Source organism: Triturus cristatus, chromosome 7 (assembly GCF_964204655.1).
Source record: "Triturus cristatus chromosome 7, aTriCri1.1, whole genome shotgun sequence".
Classification (NCBI taxonomy): domain Eukaryota; kingdom Metazoa; phylum Chordata; class Amphibia; order Caudata; family Salamandridae; genus Triturus; species Triturus cristatus.
In genome coordinates, this window is record NC_140590.1 from 1,375,040,260 (window position 1) to 1,375,065,143 (window position 24,884).

General features: G+C 45.2%; 1 protein-coding gene across 1 annotated transcript in view; it reads left to right on the plus strand.

The window, feature by feature from the left end:
• ITCH (itchy E3 ubiquitin protein ligase) overlaps positions 1-24,884 on the plus strand; it is an 811,820-nt gene that overhangs the window by 654,315 nt on the left and 132,621 nt on the right. Inside the window, exon 20 of the mRNA XM_085619094.1 lies at positions 11,142-11,262. Coding sequence (XP_085475220.1) covers positions 11,142-11,262 — 121 coding nt within the window. The remainder of the gene's footprint in view (positions 1-11,141; positions 11,263-24,884) is intronic.

The following is a 24,884-nucleotide window of genomic DNA, read 5'->3' on the forward strand; positions in this document are numbered from 1 at the left end:
ATCTTTCCTTGTGCGTGGCCGGAGAGCGGAGACCACATCTCCCAGGGCCCCTTGCGGCTGGACGCCGCCTCCGCGCTAATTTCGCGCCTGGTGGCGCACTAAAGGACGTCGAATTCCCGTGCCCGGGCAAAAGGCGGGCCGGACAGGGACCCACTATTGACACTTTCATTTTTCATCTAAGGACAGTAAGCGTTAAATTAATATCGGATTGCAGCACTGCCTGTTGGGGCTAACACATTAATTGTTTGCAATGAGTAAAAGGAATGTGGGGGACAGGGTGGTGGGGACCCTTGATGCTTTTTTAATAATTGAGGCAACCGAGCGTAGACTTTCACTTGAACTGACTTCTCTAAGGGGGGGGGGTCCTTACCTATTGCCCAGTTGCCAAACATTCAGTCCAATTCTGACATTGCTCCTACAATTGAGCAGTCCCCATTGAGGCCACTAAGTTTGTCGCCTAATAACCCTATCCCGGTCTCTCCACAGTCCCAGAGTAGTGTTGGGGAGTCCAGCTATGGTAACTACTAGAGGGAAGAAGGTCCTTGCTCGCTCTGGCATGGAACCTCCAAGTAAAAAAAGGAAGGGGCGTGGTTTAAACAAGCAAAAGGTATTGCCAGGTACTAGAAAATTAAGCAGAGCTTTTGTATCCGGTAATCCAAGAAGTAACATTGTAGACACCATCACCACAACTAACACTACCCCGTTGTTGAACCTATCCGACTTTAGCTCCCTATTAAGGGAACAATTAGTAGCCTTCATCGACCCCTTAATGGAAAGACTTGACTCCATCGATATTAGGCTTAAAAAGATTGAAGAAGCTTTTTTACGTTCCCTGATTGGATAACTTATATAGAAGACTCAGATATCTGGGCATTCCAGGAAACATGGTCTACTGATGGGGTCTTTCACGTCGGCTATTTGAATTTCTTCAAACCAGCAATAAGGGGTCATAGGGGTAGAGCAGTTGGCGGACTGACCTGTTGGGTGAGACAATCTGAGGGGATAAGGGTGGAGGAGGTCGGCATTGATAGCCCAGATATTCTGGCCATAAGAGTCAGATCAGTGAGTGGCCTTGATTTAACTTTGTATAATGTTTACGCTAGGGGTCAACCTGGTGGGAGGTGCTCCCAGGTCATAATGGCTTTAGAGAATCATTTGTCCCAAGTGGCCCCTAATGACTATTTAATTATTGCAGGGGATTTCAATACCTGCTTCGAACTACTAGATTCAGAAGATGGCAGGCTTAGTGAAGAGATTGATGCACTTTGGGGGATCCCGCAACTGGATCTCGAGCCTATTAGAAAATGGACTGAGGCCGCACTTCAAATGAAAGGGTTATGCCTGGAACGAGGCCTAAGGGCGGTTAACGATAGGACTAAGTCCGACGCCAAGGGTGCGGTGACATTTGATAATGGTAGATCCAAAAGCCGCATTGACTACATCCTTGTGAATGTGGAGAAATGGATATTAGCTTTAGACATGGAAGTGCAATGTCGCCCTGAAAGTGACCACAACCCCACGGTTCTTAAATTTGATGATAGGAGGTTTTGTGGTCCAGTATTGATGGAAGGCGACACTGGCCACAATATAGTGACAATTGCTAACAATTTAAGAAGGGTAAGGTGGGCCAAGGTAGCAATGGATGGAAAGAATGTGGCAGAAATTAGGGCTCTAGTGTCAGGTTCTTTAAGAGAACTTTCCGAATGCGGCTCCCAGGAGGTCCTAAATGCCAAGTTGGGGGGAATCCATATGACCTCTTTAGCGGCCTAAAAAGGTTTTTCATAAACGCTGGACCTGCTAAAAAGATTAGTATGAACAAACCTAACTCGTGGTATAATACGTGTAGGCTAGCTCACAAAGCTCTAGTGGTAGCCATTAAATCTAGGATGCATGGTACTATTAAGCAGTGTAGAGTAACTTATAAAACTGCTATCAGACACGCCAAGAAAGAATGGGATGAGGATCTCTGGCGTTGTCTGTTGTTAGCATGTAGAGGCAGGAATATGACCCAATTCTGGGATCTTATTAAATGGGGGAATGGACATCGGTCAATAATCCCGAATAATAATGTTGAACCGCAGCAATGGGTCGTCTTCTTCGAAACACAATTCCAACCGGTTTCAGAGAGGTCAGGGGTTGTCCCACAAATCCAAATTGACGTCCCCCTGCTGTTTAACACAAAAGAGGTAGAGACAGTTCTTAAGTCTATCCCAAGTGGTAAGGCACCGGGGCCTGACTGCATTCCAGCCGATTTATTCAAACAGGATTTTGATTTATGGATACCCTATATCACAGATTTAATTAATTCAATAGCTGGTGGAGCCCCAATTCCTGCATCATGGTCCGGAGCGGAAATCACACCTATCTATAAGAAGGGTGATTGTACCGCTCCGGCCAATTATAGGCCCAATTGGTGGAGAAGTGTGGCTCAATGGTTAGCGGCAGACCCTGATGCAGAGGTCTGGCCCGGACCAGGGTTCAATTCCCGCCTCTGCGGGTCTTGGGCTCAATTTCCCCGGATTCTCGCCTCGGTGCCTACTCTAATCATGGGTCCCACTCTGCAACTCAGGGCAATAGCTTGCTTAATCTCCACAACGGCCTCCACCAGCGCTAGGATGCCTGGCTTCACCTTGGGGGTGCCCAGGAGTGGGCACTTCACAGGGAAAGGCCAGGAAGGGTTCCACAGCGGTATGTGCACAGCGCCTGAGACCCTTTCGGGGGTGTGCGGAGCGCTATATAAATGCACTACATTTACATTTATATTGACGCTATTCAAAAGATAACAGCACGTGTAATATTGGGTAGGATCCAGGGCTGGATGTCTGAAAATGATATTTTATCTCCTTTACAGGCGGGGTTCCGGTGTCATATGGGGACTTTGGATCAGGGTTTTAGATTTGTCCTTATATATTGGAAGGAGGTCTTTTCTTTTTGGGTAGGGGAATGGTCTTTGCTGCCTTTGTGGTTCTAAAATCCGCCTTCGACCTCGTGCCAAGAGCAAAATTATGGGCGGTCCTATTGAGACTGGGGATGCCTAAAGAGTTAGTCTCCCTCGTGGTTAGACTCCACGAATCAACGTATGCTCAGGTTCGTTGGGGGTAACCGGGCGAGGTTACAAAGAAATTTGAAGTAGGAAAGGGCGTCCGGCAAGGGTGTGTGTGCTGGCACCAACCCTGTTTTCTCTATTTATCAACGGGGTAGTGCAGTATTTTGTTGACCAATCAACGGACGCGCCGATGATCGCCGGCCAAAAGGTGCCCCTGCTCATGTTCGCAGATGATACGCTGATATTATCCAAGACGAGACAGGGTTGCAGTTAGCTCTGTCTCGTTTTGAGGAATTTTGCTGCGAACATGAGCTTGTGGTTAACGCAGGGAAGACTAAGTTTATGGTGCTCCATGGGTCCAAGCCCGTTAAAGCACGAGTCTTTATGGGTGGAAAACCTCTGGAGCAGACAAATGTCTTCACCTATTTGGGTGTCACTTTTGGCGATAAATTGAGCTGGGATCCCCAAGTTAAGATCCTCGCACTGAAACACACTCAATTAGCGGGAGCATTGACCAAGGAACACAGGCTATCATTAACTAAGCCAATAGCTCCAGTGGTCAAAATTTACAGGACTAAAATCATTCCAGCTTTTTATATGGTGCTGAAATCTGGGGTTTTTGTAACCTGACCCAATTGTCCATAGCCCAGAATAAATTTGAGATCGGTTGTGGGCCTGCCCCAATCGTCCCCCCGTACTCCACTGCTGTTTGACTTAGGTTGTCATAGTATTGAGGATACTGCCCGTTATAGGCCGTTGGCCTTCTGGAGGCGTCTCTGGATTACTCCAGAGCTCCATCTCTTTGCCAGGGCTTTGTCCGAAGTAAGGGGATTGGATTGCCTGCATAGGATCCCATGGCTGATTGGCATAAAATCTCTCCTTATTGACATGGGGATGAGGGAAATTTGGGAGAACCCTGAATCGGTGGAATTTCCTTCAAAAGAAGCCTATCGAGCAGCATACTGGGAGCTAATTAAAATAAGGAAGTTCTCCTCTGTCATTAGCCTTACTCTTTCTAGAGATTTTTTAGATCTAAAAGATGAACCCTGCCTGGAAAGCTATTGGGACCTTATATCTAAGCCAACAGACCGCAAGCTTTACCACCAATTCAGAGTTGGGTCACTGCCACTCCGGAAGTTTACATGTAAGTGGCAACCAGGAATTGGTGATAAATGCTGATTTTGCCCGGATCATACTGAAGATATTGACCATCTCCTATTCGTATGTCCGGTCTATCACAAACCTCGTAGCTTGTGGCTAAAACCAGCATGTCGGTCCTTAGGAACTAGCTCTGTGATGGCCGCTGAAATCTGGCTACAATGAGATCTCAGTAATAGGAGTAGCTAAGTTCCTGAGTTGAGCATGGGTGTTGCGGATGAAAAATGGGGGGCCCAATTAGCTAAGATATTTTCCCTTAGGGTATCGAACGAACTACGTGGAATCATGTATTTATATGGCTTTTATGATGTCTTGTGCGTGGGATATATTTAATTCTGTATTAGGAACTGTTTTAATATGTAAATATACCTATTTATTTATTTTTTTAATCCGTACTGAGAGACTTGTAAACCAGTCTTAGGTCTTGGTTTGGTATACATGTGGTTGTATCTAATTTTAATATACTAACTGTTCTGTCTTTTAAGATGGATAATCGCAATAAAGACTTTTTGAATTGAATTGGTACAATCGTTTATCGGGTTTGCAATTTTTTTATAGACGCTTCATCGATCATTTTTCTGATCTTATCACCCCCATTACGAAATTGTTGCGTAAGGGAAGCCAGTTCACTTGGTCAGATGAGGCAAAAAATGCATTCTTGCAACTAAAAAACAGGTTCACTATAGCTCCTATCATGTGTCACGCAGACAACTCACAGCCATATTATGTGGAAGCAGATGCCTCTCAATATGCGGTAGGTGGCGTGTTATCCCAACGTAACCCAACCACGGGGTATGTACATCCTGTGGCGTACTTCTCAAAAATGCTGCTCCCTGCCGAACAGAATTACACCATAGGGGAAAGGGAACTCTTGGCTATAAAGCTTGCTTTTCAAGAGTGGAGACATTATTTACTGGGATCCCCACATACGACCACGATCTACACAGACCATCTTAATTTGCAATTTTTAAAATCCGCCAAGGCCTTAACCCCTAGACAAATGAGATGAGTGTTATTTTTTAGCGAATTCGATTTCATCATTACCTATCGTCCTGGAATACAACAAGGAAAAGCTGATGCTTTGTCTCGTTTGGGAGCGGACCATAGAATACAAATAAGCGAACCTGCTCCTCTCATTCCGTGTAATAAGATTGTTGGAGTCAGTGTTAAGAACCATCCCACCGCACCCTTCTTGTCCCAGCTAATGAACGCCTACGGAGAGATATCTCCACTAGAGTGGACAACAAACACTCAACGAACCATTAAAGATAGGTTATACTTTCACAATGAAAAGATATACGTTCCCCTTATAAATCTCCAGCAACAGATAATCAAATGGTGTCACGACACGTCCTTAACGTGTCATCCGGGTGGTGAAAAAACCATTCAGTTGTGTCAAAGATGGTTCTGGTGGAATAGGATGAGCAAGGACATTGTCTTGTGTCTCGAAATGTCCTGTATGCGCAAGGCAAAAATCTTTGCATACTGACCCTGCAGGGTTGTTACGTCCCATAAACATACCAACAATTCCTTTGCATACAGTCAGTATGGACTTCATTACTGATTTACCTCAAGTACAGGGTTACAACACGGTCTTAGTAGTAGTAGATCTGTTTACAAAAATGGCTCATTTCATTCCCTTGAAAAAATTGCCCACTGCTAAAGACTTGGCACAGGTGTTCATAGATCAAATCATTAGACTGCATGGCGTTCCTTCTGTATTAATCACCGATAGAGGCGCCCAGTTCATTTCACGGTTTTGGCAGGGTTTATGTACAGCGTTAGGAATAGATCATAGATTGTCCACGGCGTATCATCCGCAAACTGACGGGCAAACTGAGAGAACTAACCAGACCTTAGAACAATTCCTACGATGTTTACTGTCAACCATCACATCGAACTGGGTACATGCCCTATCCTTAGCTGAATTTGCCTACAACAATTCCATGCATTCATCCACCGGTGTTTCCCCCTTCTTTTTTGCTCAGGCCCACCATCCTCGGTTCCTTCCTTTCCCAGTACCTATGCACTTAGATCGCATACCGGCAGTTCACCGCCATCATGCTAACATTTTAGACACCTGGAAGGCGGCGTCTAGAGAGTTAAGAAAGACCCAAGAAGCCATGAAGAGACCAGCAGATAAACACCGACGGCCGGCCTCAGATTATAAAGTAGGTGATCAGGTATGGCTGTCTACTCGGAATTTAAGATTAGAAGGTCCTCGTAAACTACAACCCCGTTGCGTGGGACCTTATAAAATAAGCAAGGTCATCACTCCTGTGTCTTTGAAATTAGAGCTACCTGAAGAAATGCAAATCCATCCAGTTTTCCATGTGTCCCTACTAAAGGAATGTCGATCCCCTCAGAATCCTGACACTACTCCTCTCCCTGTCCTAGTTGGTGATAACCTAGAATATGAAGTCAAGAGAATACTGGATTCTCGTAGACATCGGGGCAAACTGCAATATTTAATTGATTGGTTAGGGTTTGCTCCAGAAGATCGGTCTTGGGAACCTGCTGAAAACGTGCATGCCCCTGTTCTTGTTCGTAGATTTCATGCCCTACATCCCGACAAACCTCGCCCTGTAAATCGGCCTTTGGGTGGGAGAACTGTTACACGACGAGACTCCTGTGTAGTCACTTGGGCTCAGGGGAGAAATGAGGAAAGGTGTTAGGGGCATATACTTTTCAGACGCTCCCTTACTGTGTGCCGGTAGGTGGAGTTTACTCCCGTTCCCTCCTTAAATATCCCTTCTCGCCGAGAAGCCGGTGCTTGGCTTTCGGATTCCTGAAATCTAGATACCACGCCCTTCCTGACGAAGATCCTGTTTCGTGCATTTCCTAAATCCTTGGTCCGCAGAGTTTCCTGGCTCCCTCTCGCTGCCCCAACCTTCCCCTAGTGTGAGAACTCTCCCCTGTGCGAGTCCGAGTCCCGGAGATACTCCTTCAGCTTCCCGCTCCCTAACTAGTGTTTGTTAGCGGCCGCTGGGTAAATTCTCAGAGAAACGCGGCCGCGTATTAAAGGCTACATTGTATCCAATTACCTTTTTCCAGCGCCCGGGTGGTGCAATTACTTTAACCTACGCTGTTGGCGCGTGGTGGCGTGATTGCGGATACATTGTATCTGGTTTCCGCGTACACCGTTCACCGGTGCTCGGTGTATGGTTGTGTAAGACTTTTATGTTGTACGCGCGATGCGCGTTTTGGAAATTATTTTGGGGTTACTCAACTGAATTTCTTTCGCACGAGAGGTGCATGTGTAATGCCTCATATTGGGAACTTCTTTCCGATAACATGAAGTAGTAAGGGGCTGGGCTTCTAGCTGGCATTGAAGATGTCCTTTTTCTATCAGAGAGTGGGCCCCATTTGAATTATAGCCCTTCTGACTCGAGAGTGCAGCTAGTAAGGCGGTTCTAAGAATTCCCATTGAGCACAAGTAGCAGAGCCCCAGAGAAACTCCTTCCTTGATTGTCACCTCCTACACTCCAGTACTCCTGCTCTGCCCTCTCTGTTCCTGACTACTTCTTGCCCGGCGGCGACACCACTCCTACTTACTTGCCCTGCTGAATCAACACTTGCCCTGCTGAGTCACTTCCTTAGTACCTCAAGAGATGTCCAGCTGGTAAGAGGGGAACGGGTGTCACAGATACCTTAGCAAGCATTGAAGTGTATGCAACGTTTTCATAGTTTGTAAGGGAGAGGAGACTTATTTCTAATATTTTCCTTACTGTCTCTTCTCTAGGTTGTCCTCTTCCCTGACCGTTCTGAGGCAATCTGCTGGGGGATCTGAAGTATAATCTTCCAAGCTTTGGGTCCCCACATCTCTCAGGGTCTGTCTACAGGTAGAGTGTACAAGGGCTCACGCTTCCGTGGACAGGCCTCGGGAGTGTGGGGATATTCTCGTCGCTCCTGTGGATTGGGTCTACTAGCTCACACAGGTGGGTCTATTCGGCTACACCCACCACCTTCCACAGGTTTTCCCTCTGGAGAAGGTGAAAAGCGGCTCTCAAATCCATGAAGGCCACATAAAGGTGGTCCTTCCTCAAGTCATTTTCAACGGATAATCTGGGAACGGAATACTTGGTCTAGCGTGCTGACCTAGCCCTTGAACACCGCCTGGAACTCTATGAGAATGGTATCACCGGCAATCCATGTCAAAGGTCTAGAAAGGACCTGCCTGCAAAAGATTTGTTCCCTCTTGTCAATGAGGCTAATTGGCCTATAATTGGCAGGTATGTCCTTTCTAGCCTTCTTATGGTTGGGGACAATGATTGCTCCTCTCCAGGAGGTTAAAATGTCCTCGCTCCTCACAATGGTATTGCTGAGTGTGTTTAAGTCGGGGGCCCCCATTCGGATGTTGGGATAAACACAAATCCCCTGGGATGCCGCCATGGCCTGCTGCTTTCTCCCTCTTCGAGTGGCGAAGAGCTAGTTCTGCCTCATCTAACACAAATTCCAGGACCTCTCCTATGCTTCTAGTTGTTAGAGTGCCTGCCTGAGTACAACTATCCGAAGCTACCGGGGGTGTTACACCTACATCCCACTCTTACAGCTTAGAGAAGTGGGCAATCCACATCTCTGGTTCCACAGCAGCGTCTCATTTGCTTACTTTGGAGGGCTTCCTTCAGGTCATCCTACTGCACTTACTCCCATGTTTGTCAGCGGCCCTGTAGCTTTTCCTGGCTGCTGTTTTTTCTTCTGTTCCCCAGCTTAACCACACTCAGTAGAACTAACGTAGCTAATCTGCACTCTCCGGGGAATCTGTCTGAACATTTGCCATGAATTTGGCCCTTTGGCCCCTCCTTGGTGAGATATTGCAATATATACAAGCTTTTGGATTTTCTGGGACACTCCTGTCTTTCAACTGCTTCTTTGTTTCGAGACTTTATTTGTTATTGTTTTGGACTAAGTCTGTTCCTAGGAAGTCTGGTTTCAAGCCATGCAAGGAATGCGGAGGTCACATGTCAATTACTGACCCGCATGATGACTGTCTCTGGTGCCTTTCTAGTGATCACGACGCCGAAGGTTGTTCATCCTGCAGAAAAATTAACCCTAAGGCGCTGAAGGAAAGAGAGGCCAAGCTCTACATGTCCAAGGTGAGAAAGGAGAAAAGAGGTCGTAAAAGGTCGAGGTCGTCGACTTCGCATGGATCCAAGAGAAGGCACAAGAAGAAGAGACATGGGTCTCGATGTCGTTCATCCAAGTCTCGAGCTTCGAAGTCGCCTTCTCCTGCTCCTCGACGTCGTACCAAGGATGTTATTTCTCCTTCACCTTCTGAGTCTTCACAGGCTTCGCCAGGCTGGTCTCCTTATTTGGGTTCTCCTGTGCAGTCTCCGGCACCGGTTGATTATCCGGCTTCGGATGGGGATTCGAATCCAGTGGAGGAAGAGTCTCCTGCTGCTCCACCTGCGACTCCATTGGATCCGACTACGGAGACGACTCGTAAGGAAGTCGAACCGGCGCAGTATACTTTGTTCCCGGCGCCGGGTTCGTATCCATCGCACTTCATGAATGCAATGTATGGTATTTTTACCAGATCCACATACCCCTCTGGAGCACCTTCGGGTCCCATGGGCCCTTTGGCATTTAATTTGGGCGTGCCTCAGCATAATCCTCCTGCCCCCTTTATGCCTTATATGCCGATGGCGCCGTCATGGCAGTTTCCGGCGCCGAGGGTGTTGATGCCGCTTGAGCAGTCTCCTGCTCCGTCTGGCGTCCCTTCTTCCAGGGTTCGTTCGACGCGGGTCTCTGTCACGGCGCCTCCTTCGACGCCCGAGCCGTCGACGCCGCCGATGGCTCTGCCAACGCCGCTGCCGAGGATGCGTTCTGGAAGAGTAGCTCAAAGGCTGATTGAAGAGGAGCAGTATCGGGCTGGTGACAGAGGAAGGGGAAATTTATGAGTTTGAGGACTTATTGGAAGACTTGTGTGAAGCAAGTGGTTTGGATATCTCTTCGGAAGGGGACTTTGCATTACAAAAGGCTTGTCCTTCGAAGGATGTAGCTCCTTATCATGTTGTCATCAAGACGGCAGCTGAACTGTTGGATCTACAGCTTCCTATGGCTGTTACGGAAGGTATATAACTTCTTCCTGTATGTCTGGGAAGCATCTACGGTTGGGTGAGTTAACATGGCTTGGGAGAGGGCCTGCGTTGTGCGGCATACCCTTAAAGTGGAAAACGTTAGATGTAAAATGGTGTATGAAGTCCAGGTCCTCATGAAAGTTAAATAGTTACTATCTTGGAATTGGGAGTCCAAAGGCAAGTGCCTAATTACTGGTGTGAATGGGGATTGTTTTCATCCCTTGATGTTAAATTTTAATATGTATGCAAGTGAACCTTACAGAACCATGTGCCAAAGTATAAATTACTGGTTGTAGAAGAACAGCTTTTGATTCCTTTTTTTCTCCAGGTGATTCAGAACGCAGTCCACTCCTCTCATGAGACTGTCTAACGAGTCTGCTCTCCTTGTTTAAAGCGGTCAGCCTCCAAGAATCTCCAATGTAAGAGTAGTAGAATGTGAAATAGAAATTTGCTTTAAATATGGTTACCAGATAAGAGTTTCTTTAGTTAAATACCGGCATTAACACTGCCCATTAACTACTCCATGGTGTGAGACTAAGAGCTAATGAGTTCTTTGTTTGCTATGCCTACAACGTGATGAACAGAATGCCAGAGCAGGAGCCACTCTCATTGTTACCTCAAATTTGTCCCCCAATACTGAACTCCACTCTCACCACTCAAATGGTAATGCATATCTATCAGCAAAGATACATTTTCAACCCAAAAGTGTAGAGGGTAATTCAGGTAATGGAAGTGGCCCTTGAGGCCAGAGTGTACTGTACAACATTCACCAATAATTCATTACATGTTCTCTGATATTTAGCGCGTGCAAGCTTCACCGTTTTGAGTGTAACTCTATGCATTTCATTCTCTTACAGATTGGTGGCAGAATGGAGACTCTCTCGGGGGGTGGAAGATCAGACTCAGGCTTTCTTCGAGGGATTCAATGAAATTCTTCCACAGCAATATTTGCAATACTTTGATGCCAAAGAACTGGAAGTATGAACCTTGTTAATATCTCTAGTTGCAGGGGTACCCGATTGTCTACTTGTACAAGGAAGAGATGCTTCCAAAATCTCTGTTCTGTAAAGAAAAAAAAAGAATGTAAATTGTCCCATTCAGTGTCATGCAGTCAGGTAGCAAGTTGTTGTGCCAATGTTTTTTTATTATATTAGAGCTTTGATATTAGCTTTGAATATAAACCAGTTTTAACATTAGATCATTGTTTACATTCTAGTAAGTCTCTGATTATACGACCTCCCTAATTTTAGTAGGGATCTTTTTATATATTCATACGATCTGCCTTTGCAAAGTCTCTATTTATGAATGTGATGGGTTAAGGCTAGGTTTCTGATCATGGTAGGGCTCAGAATATGCAAGTACTTTCATTATGCCTAAGCTCAGGTTATCCAAAAAACTATAATGAGTATGGCTCTAATCAGTAAAGCTGAGCCCCTTATCAGAAAAAACAACAACAATTGCCAATACTGATGATAAATTCACATAACATTTGAACCCGGTGGAAAAACTCCAAGTCAATCTACACCGTCACTAATCAATAGTGTTTATTCTTCGAACCTTATTTTAGTTCATTTTTGACTTTTTCATATATAGACCACAATACTTTTTGTACAAAACACCACAAACGACTATATAGAATAAAATTCAAAAAAAGAATTATACAACAATCAAACAATGACCTGCCAAAAATGTGGCTTATCTTCCATACATACTCATATCTCATCTATCATACCACATGCCCCATTCAGCAACAACTTGCAAAAACCACACAGATTCCTTCAACACCCTTATTGAAGCAGAAAAGTAGATTATTAGAGCAAAACCCAAACAAAGGAAAAAGTTCAAAATCATATCTAGTTGTGCATACCATATGAACAAATCCAATAAGTCAATATGCACAGTAATGCACAATTTTACTAGCACTTTTTATAAAAAAAAACATATATATAAACCATTTGTGCTCTCACGTGCGCGCCATAGGTCCCGGCAGTCGGGACCTATGGTGCGCACGTGAGAGCACAAATGATTGTACAGAGACAATAGATAAGCCAAGAATCTCCGAACGCGAATTGTTAAACGCCTTCACTTAAACATGGTGCAAGACGCGCTACCCTAAAGAGTCGGTTCCCCACTGTTCGAATAATCCAAAGGACGTAAGATGCTTGCTTTTTTACATCACGACGTCTAAGTTATGCGATCCCCAGCAAAAGATTGCATCGAAGCAGTCAGTGGATTGACGTTTTGTAAGCCATTTATATACGACGCTGCAAACCGTTGTCTTGGTCCTGATGAGAACCCCAGAGACATGAGGGTTCGAAACGCATAGACCAGCTGTTATTCGCCAAACAATTGTTTCTATATATGGTTTTTTTGATAAAAAGTGCTAGTGAAATTGTGCTTTATTGTGCATATTGACTTATTGGATTTGTTCATATGGTATGCACAACTAGATTTGATTTTGAACTTTTTTCCTTGTTTGGGTTTTGCTCTAATAATCTACTTTTCTGCTTCAATAAGGGTGTTGAAGGAATCTGTGTGGTTTTTGCAAGTTGTTGCTGAATGGGGCATGTGGTATGATAGATGAGATATGAGTATGAATGGAAGATAAGCCAAATTTTTGGCAGGTCATTGTTTGATTGTTGTATAATTCTTTTTTTGAATTTTATTCTATATAGTCGTTTGTGGTGTTTTGTACAAAAAGTATTGTGGTCTATATATAAAAAAGTCAAAAATGAACTAAAATAAGGTTTGAAGAATAAACACTATTGATTAGTGACGGTGTAGATTGACTGGAGTTTTTCCACCGGGTTCAAATGTTATGTGAATTTATCATCACTATTGGCAATTGTTGTTGTTTTTTCTAAGCTCAGGTTATAGCAGAGTTCAGGATATTTAATTGTTCTACTTGTACCATTGCTCTGTTTCTTACTGATTTTCTGAGGAAACGTGTTGTGGATTGCTTTGGCAAATTTGCTTTTTAGCATTCCCACGAATCCACAAACTGCAATTGTAAATAAGCCCAGCATATACTTGCAGTCCACTGCCTAGTTTGACACCTGTGGATCAGCTAAACTACTCACAGTTTGACCTGCACCACCATTGTGTAAATCTTTAACAAATCACTTAATTTCAACATGCTTTAGTTCCTTTGTTTTCCGAGCCCTTTATTAATGACTGGACGTTAACTCTTAGTGTTTGAGTAAATGTGTTATGGGCCCAATTCTTGAAGCTGTTTAAGCTCATAGGTTTGGCTTACTGGAAGTTAAGTTGGTTTAGCCCCCCACAAGTCTGCTCACGAAGATTTTTTTGTAATTTTTGTCAGAGTAAATATACTTGCAGACAGGAAGTCATAGTTTCAGACCTTGAATGCCCAGTCACTGTATTCATACCCACAAACTTAAGTGTTTAATGGTATTCACAAACTCCTCTAGAACCCCTTCCCATTATAGAAAAGATTGAAAATTTACTCCTGACAAAGGCAGGAGCAAAACCTTTGTAGGGAAAGGAGTTTCTAGATGGCAAAAAATATTTTCCAATGGAGATACGTTTTTAACAAGTGAATTTGCACTTTATCAACAGATTCTCAATTGAGCAAATATACAGCTGTGAATTTGCTCATGCAAAAACAGTTTTCATAACTGTTGGCTAAGAGTACGTCTGAAAATCTACAATTGTTGCAGGTTTCTAGGCCGGACAGCTGTCAAGATTAGTGAATTCTGGAAAGTACCAAATCTGCATACACATGCTGGTGCACCTTTGTGACTTTCTTTAGGAATGAGGCCCTAATTATTTCTTCCATGTTCCCCATAATGGCTTTACTCTACTTTTCTGTTTATATATGTTTTTTAACCTATTGGCATGTGTCAAGCACTTTATAATAAATTATGCTTTCTGATGGAAACTTCTAACTGCAGATTCCTCACCATGTGAATGTTCCTCAAGCATCACAATGGATCTGGAATCTTTTAAAGCAGTATTCCTGTGTGCTGTAGGTGGCTTAGTGTAGCTCAATGCCAGTGCTTGTACACTCCAGAAATGACGAGCGAAACGTCTTGTAAGCGCAACCCATGTGCGCTGAAATCAGTTTCTTTCTTTCTTGACCTTCAGCCATGGGTGCGGTTCTCCAGTATATAGAGTGTCGCAAACAGATGTCTATGGCGGAGTTTCACAAAGTATGCTTTTGGTATTTGGGGTCGGAGCTCAACTCCAGGGCCTGCAATGACCGCTCTAGATGAACCGAAAGGCCACACAGGACCGCAAGTCCTAACGTTGTTGCCAAACACAAGATTCCATGACATGTCCAGTCAGAGTTGGAAGCAATGTCCCATTCTTGCAGCAGATCATTGTTCCCGTCGAATTTTCGGGTAAGTCCAAGAAATTGCATAAGAAGTCGAAGCAGGATTCAGCCCTATCCAGTCACTCTCTGACTCCAGAGAGGGCGCAAGGGTGCCTTTGTGCCTCCCAGTCTTGCTTCTGATCTCCATCTGTGCCCATTCAGAGTATAGTCCCCACGCACCATGAGTTTCCAGGTCCGTCTGCGGCATTGCAGCAAGTAGAGACCTTCAGAGAGGCCATGTTGTGCATTCTCAGCTGTTTACCGGCTTCCTCTGGCTCACCTTTGGGCCCCAAGGATCCACAGGGGACTCTAGTCTGACTCCTGCCACCGATCTGCCCTTGATACCCCTTGAACATGCTTCGGGTTCAACACCATCCCCTGTGCCAGCTTCAGTCCAGGCACCATTCTCTATTCAATTCCCTTCTCAATTCAATTCCCTTCTCAATATTGCCAAGGAAGATGTGCAGCTTATTGTGCTCTCCAAATCCAAGCAGAATCCACCTCGATTGAGATCGCATTCAGTTCTGACCGGCATGCTGCTAATAGGCAATCCTTCAGACGCTGACACTTTGCCCTTACCACATGACTCACACTTTACACAATTTCTTTTGGCACTGACTCGTACAATAACAATTGCAATGGAGGGAATTATAATGGGTTCCACACTATGATGAGGAGTACTGGTATGAATTCCAAAATAATAACTCACACTGAATATAGGATGTAAAAGTCTAAGGAAAAATATCCAAAGGAAGAGAGGTGGGGGTCACAACAATGTTGTGGACGAAAACCCTCACTTACCAAAGGGTGACATGCTTCATCATTGGGTTTCTCCAACACACGGGGAACGCAAGGTACCCCATGTGGGCTACAACTTCTCCAAAAGGCAAGGAGCGGGAGTGTAAGGCACGTAGTATTATCAATACCTCAAGGGGCAATGAGGAGCAGAGTGCAAAAAGAAAGAAAATGTGAAGTGGTGTATTAAAAACTATCTTCGTATGGTCAACAACTTTATTATTCCATCCTACGGGATAGTAGATAAAAACAGGTGATGTAGGGTTGAAAACAAATACCCTAGTAATTGGTCAACATGTTTCTGCCTCGGTGACAGTGTAGTTCTACGCATTCGTTAGGACCAGTATTTAGCAGTCACTCTGCTTACATAATTTGTGTAAAGTGATAAAAAGGAGTGAAATGATACTTAGGCCACAATTCTTGAGACTCAATAACGGTATCAGTAAATACGATTGGTTAGAAGGCACTGTAAAAATAATAATACAACATTCCGAGTTGTTGTGCACACTGTTCCTCTACTTTACTCATGTTGAAAAATGGTCTCCTGGCTTGACTTTTTTCAGTATTAAAAGACTGTAAAACGGCTTTTTCAAAAGTTGCTACCTCAGATGGCAGTTGTTGTAATGTGGGTAGAAATGTCGATTTAGTCTGACAACAGGCATTCAGTATATAACGTATATATGTGACCAAGTTTCAATAACACGGTCAGGCTTTGTTTTACCCGTAATGCATTCTTTAATATTTTCTTCCTTGACGCATGACCTGGTCCGTTTACACAGTACCTAGCGTTTTTGGTACTATTGTCCCTCAGATGTACGTGATACTATATGGAGGGTTGTTTTGAAGTAAGCACATTGTCTAACGCTAAGTTGGCTCACACTTTGCTGATGGCTACTCTAGTGACATCCACTTTTCATAGATGCTAACACAATAGTTCTGATGCTGGTCTTTCTGTATGGCCATACCACATTGTTATATTAATATTGACCTTTTAATTCCTACTAGAGGAATCGCAATGGAGAGAGACTCTGTAGATGGTTGGGCTGGACTTAAAACTTTGATCTTAGGTAAGATCTTTTATGCCATACCAGGCATGTTGGAATGAAAGGTGAAGGTGCACTTTGGTGATATCTTATTTTAATTAAAAAATGTTGTATTATTCTTTTTACAGTGCTCTCTGACCAATCGTATTGACTGATCCCGCGATTGAGTGTCAAGAATTGTGGCCTAAGTATCATTTCACTCCTTTTGATCACTTTACACAAATTATGTAAGCAGAGTGACTGCTAAATACTGGTCCTGACGAATGCCTAGAACTACACTGTCACCGAGGCAGAAACATGTTGACCAATTACTAGGGTATTTGTTTTCAACCCTACATCACCTGTTTTGATCTACTATCCTGTAGGATGGAATAATAAAGTTGTTACTCCTACAGAGATAGTTTTTAATACACCACTTCACATTTTTTTTTTCTTTTTGCACTCTGCTCCTCATTGCCCCTTGAGGTATTTATAATACTGCGTGCCTTACACTCCCGCTCCTACCCTTTTGGGGAAGTTGTAGCCCACATGGGGTACCTTGCGGTCCTCGTGTGTTGGAGAAACCCAATGATGAAGCATGTCCCCCTCGGGTGAGTGAGGGTTTTCGTCCACAACATTGTTGTGCCCCCCACCTCTCTTCCTTTACACCTCTCCTCCTTTGGATATTTTTTCCTTAGACCTTTACATCCTATATTCAGTGTGAGTTATTATTAATGGAAGATATATAGATAGATTTCTCCATGCTGTTGTGTAGACTTCCTTGAGACCCCCTTGTGTGTGATACATGAAATCCAAGATGTCAGTGGACAGCATACTTCTTCAGATACTGGCCTTGTGTCTACCCAGGTCCTTCTAATGGAGAAATGTATCACTTTTGCAGTTATGGGTAGGGTAGTTCTATACTTACAGCTCCCCATTATAGAAGTGAAAACTAGTGTGTTAATTGAGGCACTTGAACCAGGTCAGGCCCCTAATGAGCCTATGTTACCATTTAATGAGGTCCTCCTGGATACTCTTTTGGCCACTTGGTCAAAACAGTGTTCAGGTCTGCCTATTAGCAGGCAGGTCACCCATCGTCATCGTTCTGCACTAGGTGACCCAGCCTTCCTTACAAAGTATCCAACGCTAGAGAGTTTGGTGGTAGAGGCGTACCTAAAAAGTTAATCCCATCACTTTTCCTACCACTCCGCCTGATTGTGAATCTTAAAAGAATAGAGACATTTGGAAAATAGGTTTTATCCTCAACGGGCCTTGCTCTGAGGTCCGTAAGAGCCAACTGCCCTTTGGTACACTGTGACACAAGTCTTACCTGCTATTCCAGATGAACTTCACACAATTGACCTCAACCAACTATCCCAGTTTTGCCTCCCCAGCCAGTGCCCCCTCTACTACTGCCACCACCTTCTAATCTCTGCAACCTGGTTACTGTTTCTTCTCAGCCCAGCTGCACCAGATTCTCAGACTGTCCTTCCTAGTCCTTCATATGACTATTCCCAAGATGCAAATGATGAATCTTCTGACTCGCGTGATGTCGGAAGTTGAGACCAATGCAATGGCACTGATAGTAGTCAAAGGGATGACTTGTTGAAAACTTCACTTTCAGGTGACCAGATTTCCGAATCAATTGTCTGTATTCCATCTGATGCTGACAAAGATCCTATCCTGCCCGATTATCAGGTCTTTCCAGATATTTGACCATTTGTGGGAAGAAGACCTTTCCTACATGAGATTTCCAGGCACAACATAAATGTTGGTGGCACATATGGACAATAAATATTAAGCTCCTGAAACCTCTCCAGCTGTTGAAACAGATCAAATCTGACTCCATCATGTCTGCAGCAGCAGAGCAATGTTCACGGAAACCTTCAGCCCTTAGTATTGCACCATCTAACAAGGATGAATGCCATCTGGAAACAATGAGCAAGTATGCAGGAGTGTTTGCAGCGACTTAGCCAAAATCCAAAATTACCAAAACCTCCGTTAATTCAGATACAAATAAAGCCAATTTCTTTGGTACACATCAGAAATGGAAAACATATGAATGCAAGTGATTTTTATGCACAAGAAGGCAGTTACCAATTGGCTAATTTTTCGCCTGTTCAGACAAGATTACTATCATCAAGGGCACTCTTATGGTTAATATAGGTAGCACCTTCAATCTTCAAACAAGCAGTATACAAAAAGCACAAGGAGACTGTTCCTCTGGAGGGCAAAGTCAGTCCTTCTGGGCTTGACTCTTGGACATCCCCGCCCCCTTTAGCATTCATACTGGGATGGAGAAAGATTAAAAAATATTGTCCGGCATAGCGCAGCATGATTGCAGACAGCTGCATGCTGCATTTTGTCAGATACGGCCATTCAGTTAAGTTTGCCTCACAAGCACCTCCTTCACTTCCAAAGAAAATCATCTCCTCCTAGAGGTGCTAAAATATGAAATCCTCAAAGTCCTCCATAGCAAAGAGCTAGAGCATGTGCCAAAAACAATGAAAATCAGTGGTTTTACTATACTTTTTTCCTCATAAAGAAACAACTGGAACGGTGGCACTCTCTCTTAGATCAGAGGACTACTGACAAATTTAACACGCAACATGGCTTCAGAATGGTATTATTACTTGACAAACTTTGGTCCACAGTGTGTGAGTTTTCATGATGTCCTGTTACTGAAATCCATACTTTCAAATAACAATCCATGCTCATCACTAGAAATATCTAAGGTTTATGGTTAGTGATCAGCATTTTCATTTTGAGGCTTGACTGTTTGGCCTTACATTGTCTCCTCATTTCTTTTACAAATTTTACTACACCAGTGGAGGCCTGTCAACTCTGCATAAGTGCGTTTCCACGATTGACTTGTCAAGTCTCCCACAGAGCAAGAAGTAAGCAGCACAACACAAAGAATTCTCAGCCTCCTCCAACAGCTCGATTTGATGAAGAATATCGGAAAGTCCAATTTCTCTCTCACCAGGGTCATGTTAATCCTATCAACATAAATATGCTGAAACACGCTTCCTGATACAGGAGCACAACAAGAGATTTCTGACCAGAGTCTGAGATGTTCACTCACAAAAAGCAAACCACTGCTTGTGAATATAAAGTGTTGCTAGGCGTGATGTCTTTTTGCATACCATAGTGAATCGTTATTTGTGGATACTTCCCTTACAAGAGCAACAAGGTCTTCATTGACAACAAACCACCAGTCACTGGGACAAGACTATACTAATTACTTTGTATGTGCGGAAGCCACTCTTGTGCTGCTTGGTGGGGTAAGACCTACATATGCAAAGCCCACCGCTTCATTTAACCGGTGCATCCTAGAAAGGATTGAACACTTTTTCAGGAGCCCGCTACAAGCACACTCTCGGCATGCATTAACAGGTTGCCTAAATAAATGTTTAGAACTACTGCTGCCGTTAAGAGCTTTTCTGCTGAGTGCCCAGAATTAGGAGGTGGTGATATGAACAGGCCGTGTGAAGACTCTGCCTTTGATTGTCAAGTAAGGTGGAATAAAAGTCACAAAGTATATCAAAAATAAAAAAGCATCTTCAGCATTGGGTGCTGTGCATGGTATCACTTTGAGAGTGGAACACGTACCACGACTGCACAATGTGTGGGCAGACCCCTCAAAAGAAAGGACACAGATTGTCAGAAATGGGAAACCGATTCCAAACATCTTCATTTGGTGTTACAGAGATGGAAAACTCTGTATCTGGATATTTTTGCAACACCTGATAACACTAAATGCCTGCTCTTTGCAAGCAGATAGTGGTCAACAGTAATACAGGGAGAAGCACTTTCAGTGCCATGTCAGTGTCTTTCCTCTGGTTTCATTGGTCCACAGAATTCTGCAGAAAGCCAAATGAAAGCCCTGTCATCATCTTCTAATTGCTTCAGCGTGGACCAGACAATTCTAGTGCACGGACCAATAGACAGAGCAATAGAGTTCGAAGTGGACCATTATCTCCTGTGAAATCCTACATCACAAGCCAAACTCCTTCCAGTTAATCACCTGACTGCTTCAGACATAGAGGTTGCATCATTAATTGTTCACAGTATATTGAAGGTCCTGCAAGCAGCAAGGATTGATTCACTGAACAAAACATACTTTTTGAAGTGGAAGACATTGTGTTTCTGGGCTGAATACTGTAATCTGAATCCACTGCAAATTAACCATCAAGAATTCCTACTCTACTTGCTTCAGTTAGCAGCATCTGGGCTTTCATACATTGGTAAGAGTCCATCTGGCTGCAATATCCAGATTCTTACGATCTTCAAACAGTCTGTTTTCATCAAGGGAAAATCAGAGTTTCTGAAGGGGTTATTCCAGGGCTTTCTCCTGCAGATAAAACAACCTTCCCTGTAGGAATTAAACACTGTTTTGGGTGCCGACAAGGGAAGCTTGTTGGAACCAATCCACAAGAATTCATTGAAGATGCTCTCAAGGAACACCACTTGTGTGGCTGTAGATACACATGCTGTGTGCATTCTCCTGCCACCTAAAGTTGAGAAAATTTTTTTCTCTAAAGAATTCAGTCAAAAGGTAGTGTGACGCCACCTCTTGCTGGTAATGTGCATGATCATTGGCTCCATTGTTAGATAATTGTCTTTCCGCCATCTGGTTCGGACATATGTTACCTAGCTCTGGATCGAAGCAGTAAAGGTGTTCGCTTTGTTGTTCTTCGGTTCCTCTGCCTTCCGTAGGTATTGTTTTTCCTATTGTGCCTTCCCTTTCTTGCATCTTCTTGACGCACACATCTTCAATCCAACGGTCATCGGGCTAACTCTGACCCCCTTCGGGGCCCACCTCATTTATTGCACACCGGCGTCGCCATGCCTCACCTGTGATGGATCTGTCACCTTTCTGATACTGCCCTCGTGTCGTGCCAAATACCACAGGGCCAATCTACATCAGGTCTGTATCCTTTGTCTCTCGTCCAAGCACGATGAGTTCTCCTGTGACACCTGCTGCTCATTCCGGTTGCCAAAGACTCTACGAGACTGCCTGGCTCGTTGCTTGGAAATGTCACCCAGAGGTGTAGACAACACCCCAGACTTCTTTTCACAGGGACCCTGCGGGGGAACATCAGCCGTAGCCATTGGCAGACAAGAAGGAGGCCTTCTTGCCTGAAGCAAGTTCCAGCTCTGATGTGGAGATCCAAGACCATCCGCCTTCTTAACTGGTTGTGAGTACGGTGCCTCCTCCCCTACCCCCTCGACACCGCTTGCTCAGTGAACAAGCCTCCTACAAGAGCCAGACAGCTGCGCTCAAGTCGCAGATAGGCTTCCAGACTGCCACTGTGTTTGGGCCATTGTCGGCACCAAACCTCTGCTTCGGAACCCACGCCCAGCCACGGCTCGGTGCCGAAGAAAATCCTGAAGCTGATGCATTCTGCACCAACCGCCTCCACCTCCGCAACAAAAGCATGTAGACTCTCTGGATTCCTATGATGTGGCACTGCCAGGGGACACTGACCCGATATTTACCCGGTCCATCCTTCACCACCAGTTGACACTACCTCCTACCATGAGGTCCTCTGTAGGGCTGCCTCATTCCATAAGGTTGACTTGCACATGAATGTTATTCAGAGAAATTCTGTCCTCCTCACAACATTCCATGCAGTACCTCCCAATGCTTAAAGGCATGCTCAAACTCACCACAGGCATCTTTAAGGAGCTGCAAGAGAGGGCATGAGCTATTCTCGGAAGGCAAGCTCATTTCAAATGCTACCATCACGTGTACCCTTGATGGTGTTGACATCGCCGCTCGCTGCATCAATTTTAGCGTGCTCATACGGAACCACACTTGGCTCCTGGTCTCCGGCTTCAAGCCGGACATTCAACATCATCTCCTCAACCTGCCCTTTGATGGGGAGCATCTATTCGGTCCCCTGGTTGAGGAGTTGCTAGAAAAGATATAAAAGTACACAGACAGCGAAAGCTATGAGTGTTCTAAAGACACCTACCCCTTGTGGGTTCTTTCGCAGGTCAGCGTACCGAGGTGACTCCAAGACCACCTCACACAGATGCCTCCACCTGCTTCCATCATCAGCAGTACATCATGTCACAACATTTCCACTTGGTCACTCTTCAGGATGATATTCCACTGCTACAGAAAGGCGACTTCATGGCTGCACTCCGTCTCAAAGGATCCCTTCATTCCCATCCTGATTCATCCAGCACATCGGCTCTACCTGCGGTTTGTGGTAAGTGATTAACAATATCAGTTCAAGCTGCTACCGTTTAGGGTCACCACTGCAACTTGAGTGTTTACAAAATGCCTTGCAGAGGCAGCCGCGCACCTGCGAAGACAAGGCATTTATACTTTCTCATACATGAATCATTGGCTAATAAAGAGTGCAATACTGCATCTGTGTCATGCACACACACACACGCCACTTTAAACCTCTTACACGATCTGGGATTTACCATCAACGCTGTAAAGTCCCCCTTCAAATACAACCCTTTTTAGGACAATGCTGACTGCAGAAGTGGGTGAGGCCTATTCCCAGCCTTGCAAGGGTCCAGTCCTTCCATGCGTTGCTTCCTCTTTTTCAGCCAAAACAACAGGTCATAGTCTGGATGGTCATTTGCCTCCTCACCCTGATGGCCTCCTGCATCTCTATAGTTCCCCACACCAGGTTACACATGTGCCCACTGCAAGAATTCTTAATGCGTCAATGGTCTTCGGTGAAGGGTCATTGGGATGATCTAGTGTTGATCAGCCGCTGCACTCCTTGGTATCTGCAGTGGTGGAACACCAGCATTTTGTTGCAGTCTCTCACAGAGTGGGGTACACATCTAAAAAACCTGACTATTCAACTCCAGTGGAATCCCAGTCTCCGGGTTCTTCACATTAACTGTCTGGAGCGGTTAGCCATCCATCTAGTGCTGAAGGCTATGGGCAACGTAGTCCTCATCTGGACGGACTACATGACTGCCATGTATTACCTACAGAAACAAGGAGGCACTCGCTCTCCCTAGCTTTCTCATCCAGCCAAGGTCATCTGGAGGTGGGCTCTCCACCACAACATCCATGTACTAGCAGAGTACCTTCTGGGGATAGACAATGCCTTTGCCGACCTCCTCTGTAGGATGCAGCAACAAGCCCACGAGTGGGAACTCCACCCACGATTTCCTCCTCCCATACTTCCAGCAGCGGAGGTTTCCCAACGTGGACCTCTTCACCGTGGCAGAAAACATAAAATGCCCAAACTTCGCTTCCAAATTCCCTCACCCACAATCCATGGCCAATGCACTATGGATGAACTGGTCATAGAGATTTGCCTAAGCTTTTCCGCCTCTCCCCTCCTACCATTTGTGGTATGGAGGCTTCAACCTACCTCTCTCATCATCATCCTAGTGGCTCCCACCTGGACCAGAAAACCCTGGTTCAACACTCTTATCGAGCTCTCCGTGGGTCCTCATGGGAAGCTCCCAAGCAGGCGAGACCTTCTTACAAAGAACCATGGAGAGATCAGAGATCAGGCACCCCAACCCCAGGAGTATCAACTTTGCGATCTGGCTCCTGAAGTCGAGTACAATTACCTCAATCTACCTCCTGAATGCATGAATACACTTTAGGAGGCATGCAGGCCAGCTACACATGCCTGTTACGCTGCCAAATGAAAAAGGTTTGTCTGTTACTACCTGTGAAAACACATTAACTTTTTTTTTTCCAGATCCAGTCCAGCCTCCAGATCCAGACCAGCCCCAGGACCACGCTACTCGGCACCCTCATCTACAGACTGCCGGGACCTCGCACCCAGTCCGCAACTACCATTGCCAAGCTCGCCGCACACCACGCCATCACCTCCACGGACTACATTCTACTCGGGGACCTGAACTTCCACCTCGACAACTGCAACGACCCCACCACTCTCCTCGCCAACGTCGGACTGAAGCAGCTGGTCAACACACCCACTCACAGAGCTGGAAACACCCTCGACCCCATCTTCGCGGGAGGGACAATCATCCGTTTCAGCCACACCACCCAGCCCCTCTGGACGGACCACCACTGCGTACACTTCACCTTCAACACCACCACCGCACCCAAGCCCGCCACGAAGGAACTGGAGCAAGGTCACAGAGGAACACCTCAACACCACCCTCCTCAAGACCCCCCCAGCGCCACGACCGACACCAACTCCGCAGCCATAGAATTTCACCACTGGATCTCCTGCTGTGCCGATAAGCTTGCACCCCTCTGCCACCCCACCAGACAACGCCCTCTGAAGGCCTCCTGGTTCACCACAGAACTACAAGAAGCCAGACGCTCCTGCAGACGCCTAGAGAAAACCTGGCGAAACCAGAAAACCACGGAAGCAGGCAACAACCACAGGACCGCCCTGAAGGAATACCACCAGAGCATAAGAGACACCAAACGGACCTTCATAAGAGACAAAGTCCAGACCAACGCGATCAACGCCAAG